The sequence below is a fragment of the Hemiscyllium ocellatum genome, chromosome 45 (assembly GCF_020745735.1).
Source record: "Hemiscyllium ocellatum isolate sHemOce1 chromosome 45, sHemOce1.pat.X.cur, whole genome shotgun sequence".
Classification (NCBI taxonomy): Eukaryota; Metazoa; Chordata; class Chondrichthyes; order Orectolobiformes; family Hemiscylliidae; genus Hemiscyllium; species Hemiscyllium ocellatum.
This window is the reverse complement of record NC_083445.1, coordinates 2,399,788-2,416,810: the sequence shown is the minus strand read 5'-3', so window position 1 is coordinate 2,416,810 and position 17,023 is coordinate 2,399,788. Positions and strand designations below refer to the sequence as shown.

The window sequence follows — 17,023 nt, the reverse complement described above, 5'->3', positions numbered from 1 at the left end:
CCTTACACTGAAAGACTGAAGCGACTGGGCTTGTATACCTTTGAGTTTAGAAGACTGAGAGGGGATCTGATTAAGACATATAAAATTATTAAAGGATTGGACACTCTGGAGGCAGGAAGCATGTTTCCGCTGATGGGTGAGTGCCGAACCAGAGGACATAGCTTAAAAATTTAGGACTATTTAGGACAGAGTTGAGGAGAAACTTCTTCACCCAGAGAGTGGTGGCTGTGTGGAATGCTCTGCCCCAGAGGGCAGTGGAGGCCCAGTCTCTGGATTCATTTAAGAGTTGGATAGAGCTCTCAAAGATAGTGGAATCAAGGGTTATGGAGATAAGGCAGGAACAGGATACTGATTAAGGATGATTAGCCATGATCATATTGAATGGTGGTGCAGGATCGAAAGGCAGAATGGCCTACTCCTGCACCTATTGTCTATTGTTTATCGAGGAGGCCATTCAGCCCCTCAGGCCTGTGACAGACGGACAGGAAGAGGCCATTCAGCCCTTGTGTCTGTTACAGAGGGATAGGAGGAGGCCATTCAGCCTCTCGATCCTGTTACAGAGGAACAGGAGGATGCCATTAACCCCCTGTGTCTGTTACAGCAGTACAGGAGGAGGCCATTCAGCCCCTCGGTCCTGTTAGAGAGGAACATGTGGAGGCCATTCAGCCCCTTGTGTTTGTTACAGAGGGACGGAGGAGGCCATTCAGCCTATCGTGTCTGTTACGGAGGGACAGGTGGAGGCCATTCAGCCTATCGACTCTGTTATAGAGGGACAGGAAGAGGCCATTTGGTCTGTTGAGTCTGTTACAGAGTGACAGGAGGAAGTTGTTCGAATAGTAGCCAACTGAGATTACCTGGCCAGGTATCTCTGCATTTTCTGCAGTTGTTCCCTAACAGGGTAGAAAAGAGCTTGTTTGGGAGATTAGCAGTAGTGGTTTCAACATGTCTGATGTTAAGGGATACAGTGACTCTGTGCTTAAGTCTGTGAATGATTCTGTGTCAGAAACTGGCACTTTTACCAAGGTGGAGACGTCAAGATTGGGTGATATGTTTGAATACAGCTGGAAGTGTAAGGACTGGCCGATGTTTCATCATGCTAACAAGGTGCTAGATGATAAAGGGTGTCACTGAGAGACAGGGAAACTGTTTTGCTCTGACACCACAGGAATGTTCACTGGCTCCACTTGTTTCATCATGATCCAAGTTATTTTGTTGTATCACTGACTGTAGGTCCTACTGCTTGCAAAGTCCTATAGTTAGAGTACTATATACAGTCCTGATCACGATATTATAGGAAGCCTAGCGTCACACATAACAACAGAAAGGAGGCTTACTGGGAAATTGCCAAAATTGGAGAATGATGGCTCTGAGTGAAGATTATAAATTAGGAATATCTTGATTGGAGCAGCAGAGGCTGAGGGGAAATTTAATTGAGGTATGTAAAATTATAGGGGATCCCAGATAGTTAGCAAGGATCTAGTCTCCTCAGCAAACAGGTTAATAAGCAGGCAGAACAAACTGAAGGACATTTGCAGAAGAATTAGAGTTGAGAATCTCTTTCCATTCAGTGGATTGTAGGGTTGTGGAACTGAGTCTGAAACTGAAGCAGAAACCCTCATCACTACAGCATTTAGAATGGATCAGTGCTGAATATTCTTCAGTTAGCACTGACATGATGTGGAGAGGGTGAAGCCATTTTCTGTAATTAATTTCTATGATCTACAACAACAGTTTATATTTACATGGAGCCTTTAATGTAATGAAACATCTTCAGGCATTTCACTGAAGCATTATAAAACAAAGTATGACACTGAACCACACAAGGAAGTAATCAGTTGGAGGGCCAAAAGCTTGGTCAAAGAGGTAGGTGTTAAGAAGTGTCTTTGAGGAGGAAAGTGAAGTAAAGAGGTGAAAGGAGAGAGAAAGTGAAGAGGATATTTCAGAGCCTGGGTTCCAGGCACATGGTGGAGGAATTACAACTGGAAATACAGAGGCCACAACCAAAACAGCACTGATTAAGTTCGAGAATTTTGAGGTTGCAGTAGATTACGGAAAGAGGGAGTGAGGCCAGGAATGGCTTTGAAAAAAGAAGATAAGTTTTAAAATCAAGATGGTGATTAACTTGGAGCGGACGTAGGGCACCAAAAGCATTGCTGAGACACAGATCATGGTACATGCTTCAAGTTAGGAATCAGGAGCAGAGTTTTGGAACAGCACAAGTTTTCAGAGGGGAGAATGTGGAAGTTCAGCAGACTGTGCTGGAATAGTCAAGTCAAAGGAAACAAAAACATGGATGGGTTGAGACAAGCAAAACTGAAGTGTGGTACAGAGGAGTAAATGGCAGTGTTAAAGATGGCATGTATCAGTCAGAAATTCAACTCAGAGCCAAATGTGACACCAGAAATCTGTGAATAGAATTCATACTCACTGTCCCTTTCAGCCCCTCCCTGTGATGATCACAGCTTGCTGCTTTTAACTTTATAGACTGTTGCCTCAAGACCACAAGGTGCGTGTCCAACTTGAGCAACACTGACTTACCATGGTATCCCCATCACTATCAGTGGTGATCCGAGACATGAGCGAAATATCAGTGTTCATCTCTCAAACCTAGCAAACTGTAAAAGCAAAGCACAAAAGTTCATCACAGCATTTCGTACATAGTTTCACTAGATATTGTTCCTGTCTTTACCATAATCGCAGTGACTAGGTATGGAATTTCTCCCAGGGGAGCAGCATTTGTCACTAATCTCTCGTGCTGTTGTGAACCACCCTCTCGAACCATTGCAGTCTGTGTGAACCAGCTCCAAGTGTCTGGGAGAGAGTTTCAGACTCTGACCCATTGATAGTGAGAATAATTGCACTCTGAAAGCTCCTAATTTCTTTCAGCAAACTTTTTCGCCATTAGCAATTACTGCTAAATCTCTGTCTTTGTTACTTTCCATCTTATTTACTATAATTAATTGTCAAATAATTGAAACCATCTAATGAATACATTGAGAAAGTTGCATGATTTAGAATGAAAAAGTTAAAACTAAATTTCAGTGCACTATGGTGTCTTATACATGATAAAATGCATGTTTTGGAATGTCAGAATAAATTCAGCAGTTAGAGAACTGGAAAGCTGTCTCTGACACGTGCTGCTATCATGTGAGATTCTTGACCAAAATCTCTGAAATTTATGTTCTTCGTAAGTGATGACAGGTTACAGTAGGAGACAGGAGTAGTGAACTCAAGAAAATTATGGGCCTTTGGTTGTTGAGAGTTTTGAGAACTTATACTGACATGAACTAATCCCTGATTTTAATATATACATCTCTGCAGTCACAAACTTTAGTTCAGCAGCAGTGCAAAGATCTGGTTCATCATGTATTGCACAAACGAACTTCCGGGAAGGCCCAGCACTAGTGCTTTACACAGTTTGGCAATAATCTACAATGACCATTAAACTCCTGCCTCTCGTCCCTGATCTGACACCATGGCTGAGGTGGGTCCTCACAATATGTTCCCAATTTGTGTGATCCCTTGACTGATTGATAGTGATCTCTCAAAAAGATGACAAGGTGATTACAAGAGAGCAAGTCCATTCTGTTCATCTTGGGCAATCCAACATTGGCTACATCGATTCTGATACTCAGTTATTTCTTCATTAATCCAAGCTTCTCACCTCCACTATTCTATCTGGAAATCTATGTGTAAAGAAGGATTTTCCCAGCTTGTTTTCTGTTAATCTATACCTGTGTTTGCTGTTATACTGCTCTCCCAGCTTAATTGGAAATTATTTTCCAGATTTCTTCTTTTCTTTCCCAACTCATTCTCCACCTTATTCATTATCCCAGGCTGCTCATAGCCAGTGGCAAAGTACACCAGCCTCCTGTCTCTTCATCACCATCAGGTTTTGAATGTTTCCCAATATTTTAGTAAACAGAACTAGGTACACTGTTCACGATTGGATCAATATCCATTCAATTCCAAAAGGATTTGCTCTGGTTTTACATCTTGGTTCAGTATATATCACTGTTGAACCGGCTGTTTTGTTTTGCACTCATCAGGACATACGAGAATATCACATTTCAAATAATCACAACAATTTATGTTGCAGGAAAAAGGGATGTTGATTGGTTGGCAAATCATCTGAGATGAATCGAATCATTACATTGGGAACTCTAGTTTCCCTAAGGTCCTGTGCAAGTAAAAGAAGATACAAGGTTTGAACTTTTACAAAGAACAGGTCCCTCGGTATGAATCTGTGTCACTGTTATCAAACATAAATGAACAATATCACGAATTTAGCTGATTATCTTAAATTGGTTTTAACATAGTTGCATTCAGAATATTAGGAACTGTTCAGCAATTTATGCCTAGTTGAGGAATCACATCTAACAGTAGATATTTTGCTTTGGGTTTTGCAACTACTGGCTAATTGAGTCCAATCTGTACTCTGCCCAGAATAAATAACTGAAGCAAAATGCTGCTCAATATGATCAATTGATCACAGGAATGTACAACCCTGGTACCTGACATCACACCAATGCTGAAATTCTTACACAATAATGCTCAATTTTGTGGGAGATGAAAGTTTTGGATAGATATCAGGATCTTGTTAGTGGGGCCTATCACTCATGTAGTCACTGCATTGTCGCAATGTGTAACGACTGCTGAGGGACAGTGAGACAATGCACCTGTTGTAAAGACCAGCAGCCATTGATAAAACAAGACATAAAACAACATCGCTTGTGTGTGTCTGGAACATTCCAGAAACAGTGAGCCATGGGAACGAATCTATCTTATATGTCACACCGCAAATTATTCTTACAGTATGTCAATTATTTTAATTTCCTGTGTAAGACATTCTGCTTGCCTGTGCCAAACGTCTCATGGCTCTGCCTACTTACACATGTTGTTCACTGTCTCTTCGTAAGGAAGTGCTTTTCCTGGATTGGGTGTGACATTACACACTTCACAAATTTGCAATGTGATGATGCAGAGCAGAAACTCCTAATCCTCGGGTTACTCTACAACTGTGTCTCTTGTCTCCCAGCTTCACATAACATCTCCAATAGATCCCTGCTCTTCAACTTTGAGCCCAGGTGAATATAGAAATTACAGTGAATTATGTTGTGAGCTGCTCTTTCTCCAAAGTACACCAGCAACAAGGCCCAGGCAGCTTCTGACCCTGCTCATTCACTCGGGACGCATGGTCTTTCTTACTCACGCTCTGAGTCTTATTGTTATGATCTGCACACTATTGAAGTGAAATGAGATGACTCAATGGAAAAGCATTTTACCCTTCTCCTATTGAGTCTTTCTGCTGAATCCATCCTCTGCACTGGCAGCCTTCTTCTCAACAACTTTGAAAGATGCTGCTTTCAGGGCTCAGGGTCCCCACAAACCCTGCCACATGACCTTAGTGTGTGTGTGTATGTGGTGAAGGGGCTGATAGTGACTGTCTGTGATCATGTGTATGGGTGAGGGGATTGTGGGCCATTTACTCATGAATATGGGTGTCACTGGCCTTTATAGTCCATCCCTAGTTACGCTTGAGAAAGTAATGGTGATCTACCTTCTGAAACCTCTGCAACCATTTGGTGTAGATTAGCGAAAACTAATTAAAGTGTAAGTGTGAGTGTATGGAGGAGGAAGAGAGGAAAGATGGAGAAAGAAAACAGTCGAAAGAATTAAAAGTTTAGTTGGGGACTTGTAGCACATTAAAACCAATGATGTCATGTTGGCCTTTAGCAGTGGTAGTACAGTCAGATACATTAGGGACATTTAAGCAACTCTTGGATAGGTACACGTAAGATAGGACAATGAAGGGTATGTAGTTAATCTGATCTTAGAGTAGGATAAAAGGCCAGCACAACACCGAGGGCTGAAGGGCCTGTGCTGTGCTGTACTCTTCTATGTTCTAAGTAATGTTGAATGCAAATGTTAACATTAACAGTATTCATTGCTTCATGGCCAAGTTCCACAGAGTGGCTCAGTTGAAGTAATGAGCTGACGAGTATGGAAAGTAATAACTATTTTTAAAAATAAATTACTTTAAAACATTGATTTTAATATTTATAATGGTATACTATATTTCATCTTTAATCTGTAAATTTTGATAATTATATATTGAATGCCATTTATGCTGTTTTGCTTCTCATGCCATCAGGGGTCACATTTCTAACTTTGAAGAATTAAATAGTTTGGGAAGTATTTATTATATATCATATCAAGTCCTAACTCTTACACTGGATTTCCCAGCTTTGAGCTCAACATAGTGTTCCATTTAATGACTTATTTTTGAAAGCTACAGAAAAAAAATCAGAAGGGCTTTGTATTGAGATGACAAGGATATTTCCCTTGTCCGATCATGTTGAATGCTGTTTATTAGGTCACTATGATCCTGATTTTTCAATAATTCCATTATATCGAACAGTACTGAAGGTCAGTAGTCACTTGGTTTTATTTGTCATCTTCTTTGTAAATGGGCACCTGACTAGTCTGTTTTCCAAACCATTGTCCCATCCCTGGTTCACATCAAATTTGAAGGGAAATTATTTCCGATGTGTGCTTAATTTCTTGCCCATTCTAAGTTGCCCTGAAAAGATGCCTTCTAAAGTTGCTACAGTCATGCTGAAAGTACTCTGTGGAGATATTAATGTTATCAAGGGATACAGGGATAGAGTGGAGATAGAAGATCAGCTCTGATCAATCTGAATGGCAGAACACGCTCAAAGGGCTACTTTTTAAAATTCATTCATGGGAAGTGGGAGTTCACTGGCTAGGCCAACATTAACCGCCCATCCCTCATGGCCCAGAGGGCAGTAAGGAGTCACCCACATTGCCGTCAGTCTGGAGTCACTTGTAGACCAGACCTGGCAGATTTCCTTCCCTCAAGAACCAGACAGATCTATCCTTGACAACCGACAATGGTTTCGTGGTCATCATTGAACACTCACTTCCAGATTATTATTGAATTAAGATGCCACCATCCGCCATGGCAAGATTCAAACCCAAGTCCCCAGAAAATTACATGGGTTTCTGGATTATAGTTCAGCGATAATACCACTGGGCTGCTTTCTGCTGCTTTATACTGAGGTATAGAAGAAGGGGAATTCCAGGGTTGTGACCCAACAGCCATGAAGAAACAATGAGACCTACCCATCTTCATGGTGTGGTATTTGGGGATGTTTTACTGTTTATAGTCACCATTTACTAAATGATTCACTTGATTTGAAGACTGCAACACAACCCATTGTCAAATGTAAGAGTATGACCCTATAGTCAGAAGTTCTGTGAATATAATGCAATAATAATGAATATTCAACTTGTAAGGTTTCAATTCTTTTCGGCTCAAAATCAGTTTTAAATTTGTTGTTAAACATATCTTTTGATTTTTTTCTTGCTGCCCTAACTCACTTACCTGTAGTAGCTTTGCACCACCACCAGATTTCAAACCGTGTGATTAAACACAAACGCATTACGTCGACGCTGAGTGGTTTGTTACACAGCAGCCCCCGTAAGACCGGCACAGGGGGGGCGGGGCTAGCGGCCAGTCTCTCAACCAAGCCTGGGGAGGGGAGAGAGCGGGAACTCCGCCCGCCTGTCTGTGATTGGCTCCATTACCGGAAGGCCCGGGCATGCTCCACGTCAATCACAGCGCGGCTGCTTGTCGATTGAAGGCCGCGCCTGTCAATCCGAGGCGGTAGGTGCGGTTGTGGCCCGAAGCACGCAGCAGGTGAGTGACAGGAGCAGTCAGACAGCCGGCCAGCGGAGAGCTTCAGGGCAGATTAGTGTCAGTTAAAAACAGTCGGGACAATCCCCTCCACCTTCCCCCTAAGTCCCTCCAAGTATCCGCTTCTCTGTTGCCGCCCGCTGACGGTTGACCGTTAACCGTCCGGGCTTCTCGCGAACGTGTGACGTAGGCGATTCCAATGCATGGGGCGTGGCTTCTGACCCCGCGCTCTTCCACACTGACCCCGCCCATTTCCGCTCTGGCCCCGCCCATTTCCACTCAGACCCCCCGTTTCCGCTCTGGCCCCGCCCACAGGCGGAAGTAGCTGGAGTAGGCAGTGATCAGACTGTCAGGGGGTTGTGGTCAGGCTGCAGAGTGAATGACTCTGGTCACTGAGACCTGGGACAGCATTCCCCAGCGAGAGGTAGCATAGAGTCACCCCACAGTTACAGTTTCTGTCACCATCTGGATAGCTGTGGATTGAGTAACCTGGTGCAGGACTGGCTGATGTCAGTAATGTTTAGATATAGTTGTGAATAGCCACTTGATCAGTCAGTACCAACAGAGGTAGAGGAGGAATGGGCAGAGACATTCAGTATAGCCTCCTACCTCTCAGTATTTCACTGTCTGTGCATCGCACACACGTATGCTCAGAGTTTTGAATATAACTGCAGGGGAACATACACAGTGCAGTCGAAACAGCCGCTCCACAGAAAAAACACAGCCAGTTATCATAACTTGTCATGATTTGGAGGAGCCGGTGTTGGACTGGGGTGTACAAAGTTAAAAATCTCACAACACCAGATTATAGTCCAACAGGTTTAATTGGAAGCACTAGCTTTCGGAGCGTCGCTCCTTCATCAGGTGGTAGTGGAGGACACAATTGTAAGGCACAGAATTTATAGCAAACATTTACAGTGTGATGTAACTTTTGCTATAAATCCTGTGTCTTATGATCCTCCTCCACAACCACCTGATGAAGGAGTGACGCTCCAAAAGCTAGTGCTTCCAATTAAACCTGTTGGACTATAACCTGGTGTTGTGTGATTTTTAACATCATAACTTGTGTTCTCTAGGAAATCCTGCAGCAGCAGTTTGAACAGTGTTTGTCTTGGAGTGTGCTCTGGTCTTCAGTGGGGGGAAGAAAAAGCCTGAGAGGAAGATACTGGCCAGCTGAACTCCTATGTTTCTGAAACAAAATTCTCTTGGTATGAGTTCAAAATGAAATCTATTTGTTATAGACTCGAGTCATACAGCACAGAAACAGACTCTTTGGTCCAGCCAATTCATGCTGAACATAATCCCACCTGCCTGCACTTGGATCTTATTCCCTCAAAACATTTCCTGTTTATATCTTTTAAACCCACATCCACCACTCCTCTGGAAGTTCATTCCACACACGAACTGCTCTGTATATAGAAAAAAGCCCCTCATGTCTTTTCAAAATCTTTCTCTTTCCTTAAAAATGTGTCCCTGGTTTTGAAATCCCCCACCCGCCAATATCCCTTCCCACCTATGCACTCCACCCTCCTCTCTGACCTATCACCTCCATCCCCACCCCCATCCACCTCTTGTACTCTTTGCTACCTTCTCCCCAGCCACCCACCCCATTTATCTCCACCCTGGAAGCTCCCTGCCTCCATTCCTGATGAAGGGCTTTTGCCTGAAACGTTGATTTTCCTGCTCCTCGGATGCTGCCTGACCTTTTCCAGCACCACTCTAATCTAAACTCTGGTTTCCAGTATCTGCGGTCCTCACTTCTGCCTGCCTGAAAAAATTAGATTAGATTACTTACAGTGTGGAAACAGGCCCTTCGGCCCAACAAGTCCACACCGACCCAACAAAGCGCAACCCACCCATACCCCTACATTTACCCCTTACCTAACACTACGGGCAATTTAGCATGGCTAATTCACCTGACCCGCACATCTTTGGACTGTGGGAGGAAACCGGAGCACCCGGAGGAAACCCACGCAGACACGGGGAGAATGTGCAAACTCCACACAGTCAGTCGCCTGAGTCGGGAATTGAACCAGGGTCTCAGGCGCTGTGAGGCAGCAGTGCTAACCACTGTGCCACCATGCCACCCACAAAGTCCCATCCTATCCAGCCTCTCCTTATCAGTCACACCTTCCATTCCCAGCACTATGGAAGAGTGATTGAAAGAACTTATTGTGTTTCCTGAGCAAGTCCTAATTACAAAAAAACACATTTGTAGTGATCTCTAACAGAAACCAATGCATATATTGCCACAAGCCCTGGAGTTTCATAATTGTAGAAAATGAAAGCCCTCAAATAAAATATTAAATATATTAAAGAGCAACAGAATGTTTCTTGACACAAACAGTGAGTTGACTGTGCCCACTTTGTGGAAGATTGTACGGTTAAGTCTCTGATTGATGTGGGACAAGAACCCACAACCTCCTAGCTGGGAGGTGCATGTATTACCATCAAGTTGCAATTGACGCATGAGAACCAGCACCTAGGTGTATTGAGAGTGATAACGAGTCATTTCACATCACAGGTCACAGCCCTGGAACATGACCAGCTTCTCTCTCCAGAGATATTGCCTGACTTGCTCTACATTTTCTACTTTTATTTCTGCAGTCTTTTGCTTTTGTTTTAAAATAGAAGCTTTGTTTTTTTATTAATAGCCTTTCACTTGGACCCTGTTCTAGATAGAACATAGAACATTACAGCACAGTAAAGGCCCTTCAGCCCTCGATGTTGCACTGACCTGTAAAACTAATCTGAAGCCTATCTAACCTGCACAATTCCATTTTCTTCCATATGACTATCAGTTGGTGAGTCTACTACTGTTGCAGGTAGTGCGTTCCACGCCCTATTACTCTCTGAGTAAAGAAACTACCTCTGACATCTGTCCTATATCTATCACCCTTCAGTTTAAAGCTATGTCCCCTTGTGCTAGCCATCACCATTGGAGGAAAAAGGCTCTCACTGTCCACCCTATCTAACCTTCTGATTATCTTACATGTCTCAATTAAGTCACGTCTCAACTTCTCTCCAAGGAAATCAGCCTTTCCTTGTAAGACCTTCCCTCCGTCCCAGGCAATATCCTGGTAAATCTCCTTTGCACCCTTTCCAAAGCTACCACATCCTTCCTATAATGCGGTGACTAGAACTGTACACATTACTCCAAGTGCGGCCGCTCCAGTATTTTGTACAGCTGCAACATGACCTCATGGCTCCGAAACTCAATCCCACTACCAGTAAAAGCTAACAGGCCATATGCCTTCTGAACAACCCTATCAGTCTGGGTGGCAAATTTCAAGGATCTTGTCGCCAACAAAATTTGACATCTTAGAGGTGAAAACTGATGTTAATAAAATAAATTGGATTAAATTAATTTTTCCTTTTCATTGTAATAAAACAGGGCTTGTTGAGATAACAGAATGCCCACAGAAGGAGATCCTACTAGCCTGGTTAAAACAGCCCATCTGATTCTACTGTCGACCTCCTGGGGGATGCAGATATGGGTCTCGTTCATATCGGGTAAGATGTGGAAGAACATTACTGCAGAGTTAATCAGAATCTGAACGGTGTGGTGAACGGGTTAGGTTTTTGGATCAGAGATTGTCTCCAGAAACTGTCTCACAAAATTTTATTTATGAAATGATTTTTGATTATATGATTTTGTTACATGTTCTTTAAAGATGTATTTTCTTTAAAAAATATGAATTAAGTAGTTCTGACTTGATTAATTGTAGTCACATGTTGCTAAGTAAAGTGAAAAACTATGTTTTGTGAGAACACAGGCATGCCATAGCAATTCTGGAGTTGTTCACTTCTGGAAAGCTGGTACAGCTGAGAGTTGTGCCTGTTAGCAGGGGATGTTCAGGATTGTGTTTGCTGGTAACTGATAAACTGGAACTGTGGCCTAGCATCGCCTGGTCTCAGCTGCATTGGGGTGTACACCAGCATCACCTGGTCTCAGCTGCATTGGGGTGTACACCAGCATCGCCTGGTCTCAGCTGCATTGGGGTATACACCAGCATCGCCTGGTCTCAGCTGCATTGGGGTATACACCAGCATCGCCTGGTCTCAGCTGCATTGGGGTGTACACCAGCATCGCCTGGTCTCAGCTGCATTGGGGTGAACACCAGCATCGCCTGGTCTCAGCTGCATTGGGGTATACAGCAGCATCACCTGGTCTCAGCTGCATTGGGGTATACACCAGCATCGCCTGGTCTCAGCTGCATTGGGGTGTGCACCAGCATCGCCTGGTCTCAGCTACTTTGGGGTGTACACCACATCACCTGGTCTCAGCTGCATTGGGGTGTACACCGCATCGCCTGGTCTCAGCTGCATTGGGGTATATACCAGCATCACCTGGTCTCAGCTGCATTGGGGTGTACACCAGCATCGCCTGGTCTCAGCTGCATTGGGGTGTACACCAGCATCGCCTGGTCTCAGCTGCATTGGGGTGTGCACCAGCATCTCCTGGTCTCAGCTGCATTGGGGTGAACACCAGCATCGCCTGGTCTCAGCTGCATTGGGGTATACACCAGCATCGCCTGGTCTCAGCTGCATTGGGGTATACACCAGCATCGCCTGGTCTCAGCTGCATTGGGGTGTACACCAGCATCGCCTGGTCTCAGCTGCATTGGGGTGTACACCGTATCGCCTGGTCTCAGCTGCATTGGGGTGTACACCAGCATCGCCTGGTCTCAGCTGCATTGGGGTGTGCACCAGCATCGCCTGGTCTCAGCTGCATTGGGGTGTACACCGTATCGCCTGGTCTCAGCTGCATTGGGGTGTACACCAGCATCGCCTGGTCTCAGCTGCATTGGGGTGTGCACCAGCATCGCCTGGTCTCAGCTGCATTGGGGTGTACACCAGCATCGCCTGGTCTCAGCTGCATTGGGGTGTGCACCAGCATCGCCTGGTCTCAGCTGCATTGGGGTGTGCACCAGCAAGTGTGGGCCAGGAGTTTGCAAGGGAAGAGGAATGGGGGAGAGCCACAAGATAATGGTGGCCAATGAAGGCAATGTGGCCTGCTGAAAAAAATACTAGCCACCCCAACCCCCACCACCTTCCTCATGCAGTCTGTTACTGTAAAGATTCTCACCTCCACATCACTGCTACATGTTAGGAAGATTTTGCTGAATCAGTTCTCAGTCTTGCATTTGGGAATTTGAAATTGTAATTTTTTTACATGAGGTAAGGTCAGAGTTTAAAGGTTTGAAATCTGTTCTTTCTCCGCAGGATTTGTTCTGATTAACCGTGTTAGCAGACATACGTTTGGCTTGGTTCAAAGCAGCCTGTTTCCTTACTACCTGTACTCTGTCCTCGGAGGTTCATTTCTCAACTTGGCTCTTTATGCCTTATATCACCCACATGAGTTACTCAACAATGATGAAACTGTTCAGGTAACTGAGAGACAACGTACAGCTGCTATCGAGATAAGATACAGTGACTCAGAAACCACATACAAAAAGAGGTAGTTGCTTTAGTTTCCTGCTCTACTGAACACTTGGACTCTTGTTACCCAAGATTCTGTCCATGATTTCTCCTCTGTTCTTACGTCTCAGTTAATTGCCCAACACTTGACAGATACAACCTTCCTTTATTATTCCCCACTCACACCCTGGCAGGAATTACTGGATAGTAACCTGGAGAGAGATTCCCAAACGATTGTCCCACCAAGCCCCAGTCCAGATGTTGAGATCAGTTACTTTGTTCACCCTCATTCCTGCGAATCAGCTAAACTTAACACAGAGAGGTCAGAGTGCAGGAGCATACTCTGTAGTTCGCTAACTTAAACAGTGAAGTCAACATAATATGTTAAATTAAGGTGTAAGAATAATTCTATGAGAAACAGACAAGAAGTTAGAGCATATGAGAGAGGAGCTGCAGGAGGCCAGTTTGCACCTCGTGCCTGCTGCACTATTCAAGATATTCATGGCTCATTTTGTGGTGTTTCAACTTCCAAATTCTCATTTACCTTAGATTCTGCTCAGCGAGAGAATCTATTTACCTTACCTTAGGAATACTTTAGTGCTCCTGAACCCACTGTCTTCTGAGGTAAAGAGTTCCAAAGTTTTACAACCCTCTAAAAGAAAAACAAATTCTCCTTATCTGTGCCCCGAAAAGGTTGACCCTAATTTTAAAACAATGTCTCCTAGTTGTGGACTGACCTTTCCATGTCCCGGATCTTATACACTTCAATCCAGTCATCCCCCAGGCTTCTGACCTCTGGTGGAAACAATCCCAGCATGTCCAAACTTTCCTCATAAGACAACCCACTCACTCCAGGTATCAATCTCGTAAACCTCCCCTGAACCACTTCTGATCATTTAACATCCTTCCTTAAATGAGGAGACCAAAACTGGACACAGTGTTGGAGATGTGGGCTCAGCAACGTCCTGTATAACTGAAGTGTAACATTCTTAATGTTTGATTCCTTTGGTAATAAAGGAGGGCGTCCCATTAGCCTTCATGATTGTGTGCTTTACCTGGGTCTTAACCTCCAGTGTTTACTGCTGTAGAACACCTAAACCCTTCTCTCCCTCAGAATTTCAGTCATCCTCCAGTTAAGTCATATCCTGCTTTTTTTACACTTCTTATTAAAGTGAACAACTTCACATTTTCCAACATGATATTCCAATGTTTGCCCATTTATTCAACTCAACTCTATCTATCTGCAACATCCTCAAGTCACCTTTACAACCTTCTTAGGGTCGTCTGTAAATGCAGCCACTGTACTGTCACTCCCCTCGTCTGACACATTGATGGGAATTGGAAAACATTGAGGCCACAGCACAGATCTGTGTAGGACTCCACATCTCACATCCGACAAATATCTCTCTGCTTTCTATCAGCCAGCCAAAAGTTAAAGTGTTATCCCAAAACAATGATACCCCCCAGCCTTTGATGTGGCACCTTTTCAAATACTTTCTGGAAATTCAACTCCAGCCTGTCTACAGGATCCCTTTATCCACAGCACATGGTATTCCTTCAAAGAACTTCAATAAATTGCTCAAATATGATTCCCCTTTGATAAACCCTGCTGACCTTTCATGATTACCTTGAGTTTCTCTAAGTGCCCAGTTCTAATTTCTTTAATAATGAATCCAACGCCTTCCCCTTGACAGAAATTAAGATAACTGAACTATTTTTTCCTGTCTTCCTCCCTCCCTTCTTGAGTAGCGAGGTTACGTTGCTCCTTTCTAGTCTGCTTTCCTGAATCTAGGGATTGTTTTTAACAAATGAACACCAAGGCGTGCTATCTCTTTAACAAACTAAGACCTTAGGATGAAATCCATTAGGACCCAGGGATTATCCAGTCAGTTCCGAGGAATCTGGCTGTATCTCTGCCTGCCCCAGGTTTCTCACCTTGCCTGCTCCTATATAACCAGAATTTCAAAACGAGATGCCAGGCCATGCAGACTTTTCATTCTCCTTCACATGATTCAGGTATTGATGGAGTTCTTCATGTACATTCTCAGTAGGTACCATTACAGTGAAGGTGCAGTTAATTCATGTGCTTTGCTGCAGGTTCTAATGTTTAGATGAAAGCAGGAGAAGGATCACTGGTCAATACAAATACACGGTTAGGAAAGGTTTAGAAGGATCTGGGCGAAGGGGTTAGTGTGGATGGACATTTTGGTCAGCATGGACCAATTTGGGGTGAAGGGCCTGTCTCCCTGCTGTAGTTGAAGATGTGTTGCTGGTTAAAGCACAGCAGGTTAGGCAGCATCCAAGGAACAGGAAATTCGATGTTTCGGGCCAGAGCCCTTCATCCTGATGAAGGGCTCTGGCCCGAAACGTCGAATTTCCTGTTCCTTGGATGCTACCTAACCTGCTGTGCTTTAACCAGCAACACATTTTCAGCTCTGATCTCCAGCATCTGCAGACCTCACTTTTTACTCCCTGCTGTAGTTCCCAATCTCAGCAGGGTGCTACAGAGATGCACCCCCTTTTCATTAACCCCCTTGTGGGTATGTGACTGATCCGAGGGTGGGGTGGGAGGAGAGTCCACACTGTCTTCTGCAGGAGATGTGGGGGCTCAGGGAAAACTGGTGGAATTCATTTCACTCCCAACCATTCCTGTTTTCTCACAGATAACATCGTTTTTTGTCTGTGTGATCTTCTCTGCACTCAATGCCCAGTGGTTCGGTCAGACAACGTCAGAGATTATGTTTAAGATGCACGAGATTGAGAAGGAACATCACTTGGGGCAGGAGATTGGGTTTGGGACGAACCGAGAGCCCTATAAAAGGTTGAAGAAGAAGGACCCGAAATACATGAGACTGAGCCGGAGATTTGTGAAATACCACGTCCTGTCCATGGTGTGTAACCTGATCTGTGTTATCTGCAATGGAATCAATCTCTTCTACACTGCAACTAATCTGAAGACTTTCTAGAAAATCTCTGCTCCTTCCCTCTGTGTCTGGCAAGGACTTTCGTTTGGAATTTTGTAATATCCTGGACATTGTAACCTCTGTGTGTAATCTCCATGTTGATGATTGTGTTTAAATATTTCAATTACTGTTCAGCAACAGGAAACAGCTCAATTGCGAAAAGCTTCAATGTCTGAGGAGCACAGTGGTGTAGCACATTGTCCTCCTAGCCCTGTGAGCAAGTCAATGCCTCTTGTTGGCATCCGTGCCTCAGTCTGGTACATGAGGTGGGTTTGGAACATCCTGACTCATGTCAGTGTGGTAGTTTCACAACACAAAACCCGGTGTGAAATCACACTGGTGAAATGGTGACTTACACTGCGGCCCTCTCTGGGGAACCTTTACTGTGTCTTGTTGTGGAATTTCCATTTTCTTTTTTATGTGAGCTGTGATGAGATTCACCAACCTCAGCTCTGCTCAGGAGCTGGTCCAGGTCAGTGCTGGTTGTGGTTGGAGGGGTGTGGGGAGGTGAAGTAGGCAGGTATCACTCTGTTGCCCTGGAAACGGTACAGGGATCCAGCAGAAAGTGTGCAGGCAGTGAGAAAACCATGATGTGCACTGAAGATTCGTGATTTAACTGACTGGAATTGTGCAGAGGACAGTCACTGAATCTGAATCCACTGTAGCACTACCTGACACAGGTTAGAAACTGACTAAGGCCCCAAATGTTTTTGTCAGCACAAAACAAATGAGTTCACAGTCACAGAGTCTGATGGCTACAGAAAGGTGAAACTTTTCATGACCAATGATAAAATACTGTGCACACTGGAAATCTGAAATATCAAAGTTTGTGAGAAGATTTGTAGCTCGGGTGCTCGTTGTTGTGGTTCTATTCGCCGAGCTGGGAATTTGTGTTGCAGACGTTTCGTCCCCTGTCTAG

General features: G+C 44.2%; 2 protein-coding genes across 6 annotated transcripts in view; one reads left to right on the top strand and one right to left on the bottom strand.

Moving 5' to 3' along the window:
- Positions 1–7,704, bottom strand: part of LOC132835824 (myosin-13) — a 26,262-nt gene extending 18,558 nt beyond the window's left edge. For all 4 annotated transcript variants that reach the window (XM_060854912.1, XM_060854915.1, XM_060854913.1 and 1 more), the window contains exons 1-2: positions 7,409–7,704; positions 2,539–2,615 (exon numbers count right to left, since the gene is read on the bottom strand). In XM_060854912.1, coding sequence (XP_060710895.1) covers positions 2,539–2,598 — 60 coding nt within the window. In that variant the 5' untranslated portion in view covers positions 2,599–2,615; positions 7,409–7,704. The remainder of the gene's footprint in view (positions 1–2,538; positions 2,616–7,408) is intronic.
- Positions 7,675–17,023, top strand: LOC132835825 (transmembrane protein 205-like). Of its 2 annotated transcripts, none has more exons than XM_060854916.1 (4): positions 7,675–7,723; positions 11,115–11,233; positions 12,947–13,110; positions 15,805–17,023. In XM_060854916.1, exons 2-4 carry the CDS (start codon positions 11,134–11,136, stop codon positions 16,105–16,107), a joined length of 567 nt encoding a protein of 188 aa, XP_060710899.1. In that variant the 5' UTR covers positions 7,675–7,723; positions 11,115–11,133; the 3' UTR covers positions 16,108–17,023. The 2 variants fall into 2 exon arrangements, with proteins under 2 accessions (XP_060710899.1, XP_060710900.1); XM_060854917.1 differs by lacking the exon at positions 7,675–7,723 and adding an exon at positions 8,857–8,928.